Raw genomic sequence first — 13,932 nt, forward strand, 5'->3', positions numbered from 1 at the left:
TATGTGTCATACAGTAACACTTCTGAAGGGACTATTTGTAACATAGGTGTAATACACAGAAGTTTCCTTAAATCACATTATATAATGCATCTACAATACATGTAATCTATTATTCTATGGGTTTTAAATTATGTGGTGCCTGTGTTTAAGTTGAAATAATGTTTTTGTGGCATGAAATAATAATTACATTTTGCATATTAAAAAAATAATGTGAAACAAAGATGATAATAGCAATAAATTTACTTTTTTTATTAAATAATTACACAAATACAGATAAGCAATTAACCAAAAGTACAATTACAATATCAGAAGAAATACACAGTTCATTGACCAGTGTGATGAAATTGAACCTCTTTTATTAAGATCCATCTACAATAAAAGTCCAAGAAATTTCCTTATTTCACTAACAAAAACAGATTTTCCATTTAAGATATCTTGATTTTGGTTTCATTTGAATATTACTAATATATTTATCTGCATATCTATTTGCTTCGATTATTTCATTATCCAAAAATAATGAATAAATCTTCATCAGAGAGGCATTCAGATCAATTTCTACTTGAATTCCAGATTTTCCTGTAAACTGAAAAGAGAACTGCTTTCCAGAAAAAGCTTTCCATTGAATTTCTCCCTCAGTAGTTATTACATTTCCTTCTTCATCATCAACAACCCATCTTCATCTTCACAAATAGGCATATCAACAAGTTTATTTTCTAACATGCTAGAATTACTAATTTCTTGATTTTCAATCTGAAATATCTTCATTATCAAGCAAAAATTTTGGATTGTCAAAATTTGAATAATCTTACTCAAATAGCAAGCCATTAATATTGTATTCACTTTGTAATTTATTACAATTATATCTCTTTATTGTCAAAAGTAACTATTCTATGGTAATGAAAACGGCAAACTCAATTGAAAAAAATTGCCAAATGGACAAAAATTAAAATTTTATTTATATATTTATTTATTATTATACATTAAAAATTATGAAATATAAAAATAGTGAAAAAAAATAAAAATGAGTTCTATCCACAAGGAAAATATATTTATGCAAAAATGAAACTGTGGCATTTTGGGAAGTTTCATTGAAAATGAAGTAGTAGTCAATGTGTTAAGGAAAGACAGACAGATGGACGACAGTGGGAATTTATAGGCCTACAGTTTTTTCAAATTGCAGCTCAAAGTTTTTCATATATTCTATGAAGTTTTTGTATTGATATTCTATTAAGATCCCACTATTAACATATGACATGAAGTCATATGTTAATTAACATATGATTTTAAAATCATATATCTCACTTATAACATGTGAGTTTTTGATATTTGCAGGGAGTATGTTATATCAATACTTCATACACCTATATATGTATATAATATATACCTATTTATGTATATAAGTAGTTCTTTAGTACAGACCTTGTCTTTGGCATCAAGAGGATTGTTTTTGTGACTATTCATTGGACTCATAATAGAGCATCTTAATGATGAGAGAAAATGTTAACATATTTAAGTTTCTCAGAATATTAGATTAATTTCTTTACTATCTCAGACATAAGATCTTTATTGGAATAATTCTGCTTTTTATAATTGTATTTAAAACAATAATTATTAACATTATTTAAGAAAACTTCAATATTTTTTACTGTGTTATTTTTGGATTTTGAAAATTTTGAAGTGTTTTTATGTAATACTTTCTTATTAATTCATTTATAAGTAATTAAAATAAATTTATATATTTTATTTAATATTTCAGTATTGTATCTTACAGATACAGAATACAGAATTAGTAACATATTTTATATTTTTAAAGTTAAACTGTTCTAATGTGAATCAGCTGTTATTTCTACTGTTAATTTCTTAATTTCTCATTAATTAATCATTGTTTATCTACAGGTTACTAGTAACTAGTTATTATTTTTTTGTTATAAAAAATATTACTGGCCCTATCTATTACTAAGGTATTTGTTTGAAATCAATTATATTTTTTATGTTTTGGATATTAAAACTATCAATAACTTATTAAAAATTAGTTAATTTTAATTAATTGGATTTGTGTCAATATTGTTTTAATGAATTTCAATCATTTCAATAGCATCTTACCATGATAAGTGTGAGACTAATGAAGAGTGTCAAGCAACTGACAGAAACATGATTTGTCGTCATGGCTTGTGTGATTGTAGTATAAATTATAAATATATAAAGCCAACTGAACAGGAAAGAGGGAAATGTTACAGAAAAGGTAAAATAATGATAATGTTTATTATTTCTTCTTTAAGAAAAAAAAATTGTAATGAAAAAACAATAGTAATTTTTAAATTGATAGCAAAGTACAGAATTATAATTAAAGTAACAACAGTAATTTTAGTAATGTATAAAGCACTTATATTGCAAAAGTCTTTAAATGAACATGTTATCATTTGTTTAAAAGAATCTGTGCATCTGACATGTGAAGTATTTACTGAATATTTTTAATAAATGTTTTTGTGTTATGCCAACCTACAATTTACACAGTACTCAATTTTGGTTTAATATTAGAAAATGCAGAAAAAATTTATTTTACATGATAGACTCTTAGTTTAACATAGCATTTAAAATATTCTTTTGTATTTTATTTTAAAACTTAGTATTTTCATTGATAAAAGTAATAGTAGTAATTCAAACACAAATAATTATCGTATTTATCTTCAGGCACTTGGCAATACTTATCATCAAGTTTTATTCAGTTCAACTGAATAAAACTTGATGATAAGTATTGCCAAGTGCCTGAAGATAAATACGATAATTATTTGTGTTTGAATTACTACTAATAANGAAAATGAAATAAAGTAATTCTGTTGTGATTTTTTTGTAATGTTCATAAAATTATTATAATGAATCTTAATTGCCAACATTTAATATTCTAATACTTGAAAATTTTTTTAATACTTATAATTAAAACTTATACAGGATATCCTTGTTAGCTTGAAATTCAAGGGATGAAATAATCGCAACTTAAAATTATCCGAGATTTACATATTTCTGTATAATATGCCAAATGAAGGTTAACTGATGTAATTTATTAAGTAAATAGAATATGGCTATTTATACAGAATGATGTTTTTGTTAATACAGTAGCCCCTCATTATATCACACTTGTTTGAAGACAAAGAAAAAGCATGATATAATTGAGTACTAAAAATTCTAGGCCTTTACTAAACAAATTATACATGCTATGGAATCTCTATCCTCTATTCTTTCATCAGCAAGTGTTTCTGATATAAAATAAACTTAGTTTTGCAATACTGAATTTTATTTGTGGTTATATCGTATTAATTGAGGTTTACATAAACATTGATACCATGAACGCCCATTTAACATTATTGTTTCTTTAACAATGACATTTAAAGACAAATACTGTCAATATATAAACAAAATAACAGTTGCAATTTTATTATACAGTACTATATTTCATAATAAATCACTTATTAAAAATTTGTGTAATTTATATTTTTCAATAAAAATTATAAATACAGTAATTGAAAATTTAAAAAATAAATATTGAACATATAATAAAACACCAAAACTTACAAAATTAGAGTAAAAATTCTCTAAAAAGCAAAATAGAGTTATTACTGTATAAAAATTTTAGAACTTTCCATTCAGAAATAAAATATTTTCCTTACTCATTACACAGTGAATTTGAAATTTCACACTTTTATGTGAATTGACAGAATACAATCAATTTACATAAAAGTATGAAATTTCAAATTCACAGAAACTTATAAATGAGGAGACAGTACTTAAAACCAATAAACAACCTTTAATATCAACCTTAATATCAAAGGAAACAAATGATAATTGATCTGTCCACCTGTTTTGTTTATTTAGATCTTGATGAAGTTATTGTTTCACTTACACTGGTAGTTTGAAAGACAATGATAGGAATAAAAGTACTGTATTTTATTCCTATTGTTGTCCTAAAATACTGTATTAATTATTGATAATTAACCTATATGAATTTTTAATAAACTTTCATAATTAATAATAATGTAATATTTTTTATTAGTGACTAAAGGAATGTTTTGTGAAGATGATTTTGATTGCTTAAGAAATGAAACTAAAATGAGATGCATCAATAATAAATGTGACTGTGATAACAAAAACATATATGTAAATTTATATCAATTTAGACTGCATTGGAAATCCCATTGGATTCTTGGAAAGTGTTATGAAATAGGTATGTCATTTAAAATATTGATGTACAGTTACAGTACTATTTATTTTATGAATCTATTTTATTTTTTATAAATATTTCAGATGTATTATTGTTCATAAATCTGAAATTTTTTTTTTTTTTTGTATACTTTAGAATTGTTTGTCACACCAGTTATATATCTGAATAATAATTAATAATTGCAGCAATTATAACATGAATGTTCAGTACCTTTTTTCTTTAAATTACATCATAAAATATTAATAAATTTAAAAAATTGCATTTTGTTTGAACTTGTAAACACACACAGTGTGTGTGTGTGTGTGCATGTGTGTATATATAGCTAACATTTCTCAACTTTGAGGCTGCCCAGAAAAATACAACATTATAGAAGGACAATGCATTACTTAACTCTTCAGTTCTAACAGAGTAAGATGGAGCACCAAGTTACAACAAAAAAGGAAGAAGTATTTTTTGGCGAAAATTTGAAAATTTGCTGTTATCCTTTTGTAATGCTTTCTTTTTTTTGTTATACTGCTATGTAGGCTACAAAGTAAAATGGGTTCAATATTTTTACAGCTGATGTCTATGTTTTCAAACAACTTTTCTTTCCCCAAAAAGCATTAATTGGGCTGCAATTTTCAAAAATTGTAAACCTATAACTTCCTGCTAACATCTGTCTGTCTTTCCTTAATCTTGAGAGTGGAGTTAGATAGATGAAAGTTGAAACCAGTTACAGAAAGCTTAGGAGCAGGAGGCCCAATTAACCATATTTGAACTTCTGGTTTAAACCAGAAGTCACATTATTTCAATTGAAAAATTTTCTCTTGAACATAGATAAATGACCAGCATGACTTCATTGTTAATAGGAAAGTATGATGTACAGGGGCAAGACACTACTAAATTTGAGAGAATTGTGATGAAAAATTGCAGCCCAACATTGTGACAATGTCACAATAAATAATTGCTCATTTTATTAGGAAAAAATGAGCAAATGAAAAGCTATATTGCTTGAAAAAATTGCTACAATTTTTGTTGTAATGGAGTACAAGAAATTATATGCTTTAGCTATTAAAGAATGGGATGTTGCAAAAGCACAATGTAAAACATTGTAAAAAAACAAGATGACACCATCAAGCATTATGACACAAGTAGAATGTAAACAAGTAAGGAAATGCATTTTGCTAAAACATTGATCTAGAAAAGCAACTCTCAATCTGATTCAAAATAGTGCATTCTAAAAAGTTGCTAATCACTGGTCCATTATTGTTAATCAAAGCAAAGGCAGGTATTCAACAATAAACAACTTTGTGGTGATTTACTTTATTGCAAATTCTTTCTGGCTAGACCAGTTTAAAGTGTTATGTTGTTTTTAAGGTTGTTAGTAGTAAGGAAGCTAATGTTGGTCCTAATACCCCGTTTGCACCGAGCATTTCGATCTAGATTGTGACTAAGGTCGGAACCTGTTGCGTGGTGCGAACGCTCTCGACTGTTTCAATCTCGACTGAAACGAGGTTCAATCACGATCAACTGGAGAGAGTTCTTGAAACTAGATCCAGTCATAAGAGAGATCCCACAATCACACGTGTGCGAGAAAGTACAGGATGGCTGCAGAACACGTGTCGGGCTATCGACAGAGAAATAAAAAAGACATCTGGAGAGACGACGACATCTGTCTATTATTAGATGTATGGCAAGAAAAAGTATTTATTTCTAACCAAAACTTCCATTTTGTTTGTTGGTGTTTGTGACTTACCGCGTAGTTACATCATTTTTATGATTGTGTGTAATAGCCAGGTTCTTCTCGAGCGGACTGCCTGTGCGAACAGCACGACGTTCGACTAGCGACAGTCACAAATCCAGATTGTAGGTAAATCGAGATTGAAGTGAGTCGTGGATTGTGTGCAAACGTAGTATAACATTGTGAATGAATATTACCTGCAAATATCAGTTGAAATGGCTTGAATACAAAGACACAGACATTTACAACTAATACAAGACTGGCCTTTTTTACTAAATACAGTAGAGCATCGATTATCCAAAACAGTNTATATACAAATATAACATGTAAAAGTGGACCAATTTCATTCATTTTTAAAGAAATCAAACAATTATTAGAGTACAAAAATTCATGGCCAAATGATCATCTTAAATACTCAGGCTATAAATCTACTAATTTCAATAATTAATACTAAGTAATTTGTCTGGAAAAGAACTGGCCCAGGGCAGAGGTTGTGGGTTGAAAAACAAATGTAGGCCAATGTTATTTAAAATTCACTTTCTTGAGAAAACTAACTTGACAACAGTCATGCATATCTTCATTATGGTAAGTCTGTGGCCAAGTGTTACTTGAAACAGATTGACTGTATAGTTCATGCAATTCAGAGAATCTATGAGAGAATTAGATATAAATTTTACCTCAAAAATGAATATTTGTGAGATCCCAGACAGAAATCAAATTTTATGTTAATGATCACAAGTATCTGGTGGGACAGTTAAACTCTCATATTTCAAAATTAAAATAAAGCAGAGTTAAAATCTTGCTAAAACAATAAAAGTTCTTTCCAACAAAAAGGAAAACAAAAGGTTGAAATTACAAGGGAGAATTTCAAAGTTCAGAGGAATTTTAGCCAATCTGGATCAGGTTAAGTGTCAATAATGACTTCTCCTGTGCTCTGAAAGGTTTTGAACTGTTACCAGGAGACGAAGGAAGACCAATAAGAATGCAGAACAAAGGAGAGAAACCCTTTAAAAACTCATGTTTCAAGGGCATGATGTTCATTGCTCCAAAAATTTGTTCTTCCTCCAAGATCTGCTGTTCACTCTCCAAGTTCTGTCATTTTATCTCCAAGATCCATTCATTCTCCACAAGTCTCTCTCCAAGATCTGTTATATCCGAGCTTAACAAAAGCTCCAGAACTATCACTCCTGCAGAAGACCATCAACAAGGGACTGAGTGTAGACATTTAGGCTTTTACTGGACTCTTCTTAAAAAGAAATATCAAAGGAGAATTGTAATGACAAGAATATAGAAAATTTTGTAAGAATATTTTTTATATTTTATTAAATGGGAAAAAGTGAATGGTAAGCCTGTCTCAGTGTGCAAATCACATCCACACATGACTGTCTTAACTGTGTACGGTGTGATTTACTCAACCGTCCCAACAATCACACACAATCAGCAAGCCTTACATATCTAACAAATTTCAAGATCTTAGTGAAGTGTTCTGCATGAATACAGATATATCAAAAATTAACCAATCTTTCATTGCCTCCAACACCAATAGTGACATGTTGGGGATCACAGACTTTCCACTGTGAAAACTTTTGATAAATTTTAACTTTTCTGAATGCTTTACATGAGGATTATAAAGCCATTTCAAATTAAAGAAACTACTAACTAGCATTGATCTCCAGTTCTCAGTTCATACTTACAAGTTCCTAGTGGAAGCTGTGACTAAACTTGAAGAGCAAGGTCTAAAAAAGGGAAAGCAATGGAATATTGTTAATGAAGTTTATGAACAACTTGAAAGGATTTGCTAAAGCTGCTGGCAAATTTGAGCAAAAATCCTGATCTTGAGGAAGTTGCTACATAAAGTGAGCTCCTATACAGACTACTCACCAAATTATCTCCTCTCATATCAATAGATGTAGAAAGATACTTTTCATTATGTAAGATTTTTGGAAGAGAAGAAAATGCATTTTATTATGCAATCAATTAAGAAATAATTTCATTCACTACAAGTTTCTCACATAGGTTTAGCAATGTGCTAAAAATAATGGCTGAAAAATGTTCAGCCATTATTTTTAGCACATTGCTAAAATAATGACTTGCATTTCACTTATGTTCAATTTAAATCTCATAATACTATACAATATCAATAAAAATCTCATACTATACAAATTTCCGCATTATTTAAACAATGGTTAAATAATTAAATAAACATGCACCTTTTCTATCTTTTTTAGCACCTTCTTTCTATTTTTTGTTTTTAGCAATTTTTTACACCCAAAATTCCTCTCCTTACTAATTAGTTTGTCAAGGACATTAACAGTCTCACTTTAATATAGGATTTTATTAAGATAATCTTTTATTTCTGTTAATATCAGAAAATTTATTTAAAATAAATAAACAAAGCTAAGTTTAATGTATATAATGTGAAGTCATAATGTAGTAAAAAATGGAGAATCATTAAATTCTTTGAATATGTAAGTTGAGAGTAATGGTGGTGTGTTTGCAACACTATAAGAGTTATTATAGGTCTAAACATTACTTTTATCTGGTACTTTTGAAACCGTGCTTGTAGTTATTAGTAGTAATTCAAACACAAATAATTATCGTATTTATCTTCAGGCACTTGGCAATACTTATCATCAAGTTTTATTCAGTTCAACTGAATAAAACTTGATGATAAGTATTGCCAAGTGCCTGAAGATAAATACGATAATTATTTGTGTTTGAATTACTACTAATAACTACAAGCACGGTTTCAAAAGTACCAGATAAAAGTAATGTTTAGACCTATAATAACTCTTATAGTGTTGCAAACACACCACCATTACTCTCAACTTACATATTCAAAGAATTTAATGATTCTCCATTTTTTACTACATTATGACTTCACATTATATACATTAAACTTAGCTTTGTTTATTTATTTTAAATAAATTTTCTGATATTAACAGAAATAAAAGATTATCTTAATAAAATCCTATATTAAAGTGAGACTGTTAATGTCCTTGACAAACTAATTAGTAAGGAGAGGAATTTTGGGTGTAAAAAATTGCTAAAAACAAAAAATAGAAAGAAGGTGCTAAAAAAGATAGAAAAGGTGCATGTTTATTTAATTATTTAACCATTGTTTAAATAATGCGGAAATTTGTATAGTATGAGATTTTTATTGATATTGTATAGTATTATGAGATTTAAATTGAACATAAGTGAAATGCAAGTCATTATTTTAGCAATGTGCTAAAAATAATGGCTGAACATTTTTCAGCCATTATTTTTAGCACATTGCTAAACCTATGTGAGAAACTTGTAGTGAATGAAATTATTTCTTAATTGATTGCATAATAAAATGCATTTTCTTCTCTTCCAAAAATCTTACATAATGAAAAGTATCTTTCTACATCTATTGATATGAGAGGAGATAATTTGGTGAGTAGTCTGTATAGGAGCTCACTTTATGTAGCAACTTCCTCAAGATCAGGATTTTTGCTCAAATTTGCCAGCAGCTTTAGCAAATCCTTTCAAGTTGTTCATAAACTTCATTAACAATATTCCATTGCTTTCCCTTTTTTAGACCTTGCTCTTCAAGTTTAGTCACAGCTTCCACTAGGAACTTGTAAGTATGAACTGAGAACTGGAGATCAATGCTAGTTAGTAGTTTCTTTAATTTGAAATGGCTTTATAATCCTCATGTAAAGCATTCAGAAAAGTTAAAATTTATCAAAAGTTTTCACAGTGGAAAGTCTGTGATCCCCAACATGTCACTATTGGTGTTGGAGGCAATGAAAGATTGGTTAATTTTTGATATATCTGTATTCATGCAGAACACTTCACTAAGATCTTGAAATTTGTTAGATATGTAAGGCTTGCTGATTGTGTGTGATTGTTGGGACGGTTGAGTAAATCACACCGTACACAGTTAAGACAGTCATGTGTGGATGTGATTTGCACACTGAGACAGGCTTACCATTCACTTTTTCCCATTTAATAAAATATAAAAAATATTCTTACAAAATTTTCTATATTCTTGTCATTACAATTCTCCTTTGATATTTCTTTTTAAGAAGAGTCCAGTAAAAGCCTAAATGTCTACACTCAGTCCCTTGTTGATGGTCTTCTGCAGGAGTGATAGTTCTGGAGCTTTTGTTAAGCTCGGATATAACAGATCTTGGAGAGAGACTTGTGGAGAATGAATGGATCTTGGAGATAAAATGACAGAACTTGGAGAGTGAACAGCAGATCTTGGAGGAAGAACAAATTTTTGGAGCAATGAACATCATGCCCTTGAAACATGAGTTTTTAAAGGGTTTCTCTCCTTTGTTCTGCATTCTTATTGGTCTTCCTTCGTCTCCTGGTAACAGTTCAAAACCTTTCAGAGCACAGGAGAAGTCATTATTGACACTTAACCTGATCCAGATTGGCTAAAATTCCTCTGAACTTTGAAATTCTCCCTTGTAATTTCAACCTTTTGTTTTCCTTTTTGTTGGAAAGAACTTTTATTGTTTTAGCAAGATTTTAACTCTGCTTTATTTTAATTTTGAAATATGAGAGTTTAACTGTCCCACCAGATACTTGTGATCATTAACATAAAATTTGATTTCTGTCTGGGATCTCACAAATATTCATTTTTGAGGTAAAATTTATATCTAATTCTCTCATAGATTCTCTGAATTGCATGAACTATACAGTCAATCTGTTTCAAGTAACACTTGGCCACAGACTTACCATAATGAAGATATGCATGACTGTTGTCAAGTTAGTTTTCTCAAGAAAGTGAATTTTAAATAACATTGGCCTACATTTGTTTTTCAACCCACAACCTCTGCCCTGGGCCAGTTCTTTTCCAGACAAATTACTTAGTATTAATTATTGAAATTAGTAGATTTATAGCCTGAGTATTTAAGATGATCATTTGGCCATGAATTTTTGTACTCTAATAATTGTTTGATTTCTTTAAAAATGAATGAAATTGGTCCACTTTTACATGTTATATTTGTATATATGGAGACAAAATCAGAGGTCTTAATCTGGAATTATTTGGTTCATGCTATATAAATTCTTGAACATCATGAACATGTTCAAGAATTTATATAGTATGAACCTGTTCAGTGAAATTCCATTCACGAACAAGTTTGTGCATACTTATGACACCTTTAGTATGTTCATGCAACTTGAATATTTACTAAGAACCTTCACCACAAGTCCATATAGCATAACTGATGATATCTTTCTGGATTGTCAATGTTGTAGGCTTAAGTTCTGGTCCGAGTTGCTTATTTTTTCAGATATTTCTAAAATATCTCTTAATTCTAATTATTAAATTTATAATAAGTTGATAGTAGCTTTTATCTTTAACATAGAGTTTTTTGTAGTTGAATTAAATTATAGGTTAAAAATAGTATAAATTCCAGCTGTTTGATCTACATATAATTTGGACTATAGTTTATCTTCATAAATCTGTGTATGAATAAATATATACTGTAATATGTGTATGTCCAAAATTAAAGCAACACACAAAAATGTACTGTACATGGCAAAAATGTATAAATGAATGGCCCTGTATTGCAATGAATCATTCAAATGCCTTCTTTGAGACATGCCTGATAAGCTACTAGTATATCTGGAATACTTCTTCATTGTTAGTGGTTCTAGCAGATGATAGATATTGATTGTCAGAAACAATTTTGCTGTATATATATAGTTCATCACATTTTATCACACGGGTTCATTGCTAGTGTGTCACTTGCATGACAAATGTATGATAGGATGTCACTTTGCTGATTTATATATTACCTAAGTTTTAGCATTTCATGTTGCTGATTTTACACTGGTTTTTTTGTTTGTTGCTTTAATTTTGAACACCTTATTTTGAATTTATTCCTATTTGTATTAAACTTTTTATATATTCTTCTATTATATTAATTGTGAATAATAATTAATTGAAAATTAAATTTGCTTCTTTGTTTTATTTTACAATAAAATAAAAAAGTTTTCAAATATAAAAGATATGTAGTATATTTATAATTTTTTTCTCTTATAACAGCATCAAGAATGTATGATTCTTGCGAGCAAGATGAACAGTGTTTTGGTGTCAGCAATAAAGCAGTGTGTTCTCGTAATAATAATTTGTGTGTTTGTCGTCTTGGTTACTATAATTTAAATGAAGAATGCATTAGGCAAGGTAAACTTAAATAACATTATTTAATGCTTATGAAAAATACTTTAAGGTGAAAAAAATTAAATTAAAACTATTTCTTTTTGCTATTCTTTTTGTAAACATTTAAAAATTTTGATTTTAAAATGTAATTTTATAAAAATTTTACATTCAGAATTATGTTTCAATTTTTAAAATTATTTTATTAATTATTTAAAAAATTAATAAGTGATAAGTAAAAAAGAATGAAGACATTTTATAACAAAATAAAAAACAAGATCAAAGAAAATTTAAGCATTTTTATTGTGTCAAATAAGTATTCATATGCTTCTAGAAGTGTATATAATTGAAAATGAATTGTAAAAATACTTTACAATTCATTTTTAATCATATATACTTCTGTTTATGAGGAATTATAAAGTGAATACTTTAAAATTCCATATAAAATTCAGTTATAAAATACATTGTGGTCACTCAGTTGCATTATTATTATTGCTTAAATGAAGTCTTAAAATTATATTCTCTTTACAAACCATCTTCCTTTTTCTTTAAATATGTCTCTTTACAGTTTGTATGTAAATAATAATACAGTATTCATGCTATAAGAAGGTGATGAGAGAAAAAATTTGTATATCAAATCCATATCCCAAGTATTGATAATATGTGAATAATTTCAAAATAAAAGATTATAAAAGATTCTTGATGTTTTCAGTTCATTGATTTTTAGAAGAAAACTACTATCAGAATACTCCATACAGTTTAAGACAATAGTTCCAGCAGTATCCATTAATTATAATTCCATAAATAGAATAAATCTTTATTTTGAAAATGTCATGTTGTATAGTCATTTTGTCTTTACAAAAAAATATAATGTCCAAACTACAAGAGTTAATATCTGATTTAGTTAATATGTGTTTAATAATGGAATAGCTGAATAAACAAGTTCTCAATTAAAATTACATGAATAAATATCAAAACATAAAGTATATAAATTTGTAATAGACAAAAAAAACTTAAAAGCAATAATAACACATTTTCTAAGTTAACTTTTAAAATAGCCTAAATAATAATTTTTCTTAAATGCAATTATTGAATAGTGGTTGATGCAAAGAATCAGATTCTAATAGAGGTGATATCCATCAGGATCATTTCATCTGAGTTCCACACATAAGACCTCAGAATTTATTTTACATAAAAAACATGACAAGAAAATAGTATAAATTAAAGTTTCTTTTGATAAGTGGTGAAAAATCTGATTTATTTTTATTTTTTTATATTTTTTTGGTTTTCAGAGAAAGAACCATTTTATCATTCTCAGCTTTGGCCGAGAATCATTAGACGTCATTAATCACAGTTTTTATTTATTTATTTATTTATTTTTTACATTAAATTTGGCAATCTCTTGGAGACAATATATGCCACCCCTGTTACAACAATCCCAATTAGTTAAAAAAAACAATACCCGGTAAAACCAAAGTGAAGAAACAATACCAGAATAACAAAACAATAATAAAACAAATATTAAAAAAATTGTTTGGAGTAAAGTATTTTTTACAAATGGTTGTGAATTTGTAGAAGTCAAGGAATAATTTGTCTTTGATTTCGACAGTGGTTTTTTTTTTATAGTGGTAGAATAAAGATCTAATTGTTACTTTCAGGCAGCAGTAGGATATATATTTGCTATTGAATGTAGAAATATGGATAAAGATATAATGAGCCATAAGGGTAATGCATAATCAATTAAAGATTGGATGTTATTGAAAAAAATAGCATGGAGTGTGTTTTTATTTGAAATGTTTTTAAAGTTTTGCCAAAGCATTTCATATGGATGAATATCTTTTTGATTAGTTT

The 13,932-nt window shown here is 28.0% G+C and overlaps 1 protein-coding gene across 1 annotated transcript in view; it reads left to right on the plus strand.

Annotated features, from left to right (window-relative positions):
• Positions 1-2,002: 2,002 nt before the first annotated feature.
• The window catches only part of LOC111628176, a 31,584-nt gene continuing 19,654 nt past the window's right edge, over positions 2,003-13,932 (plus strand). The window contains exons 1-2 of the mRNA XM_023371917.1: positions 2,003-2,242; positions 11,971-12,108. Coding sequence (XP_023227685.1) covers positions 2,152-2,242; positions 11,971-12,108 — 229 coding nt within the window. The 5' untranslated portion in view covers positions 2,003-2,151. The remainder of the gene's footprint in view (positions 2,243-11,970; positions 12,109-13,932) is intronic.

Source organism: Centruroides sculpturatus, unplaced genomic scaffold (genome assembly GCF_000671375.1).
Source record: "Centruroides sculpturatus isolate CEXI.00-Female unplaced genomic scaffold, Cexi_2.0 scaffold503, whole genome shotgun sequence".
Lineage (NCBI taxonomy): Eukaryota > Metazoa > Arthropoda > Arachnida > Scorpiones > Buthidae > Centruroides > Centruroides sculpturatus.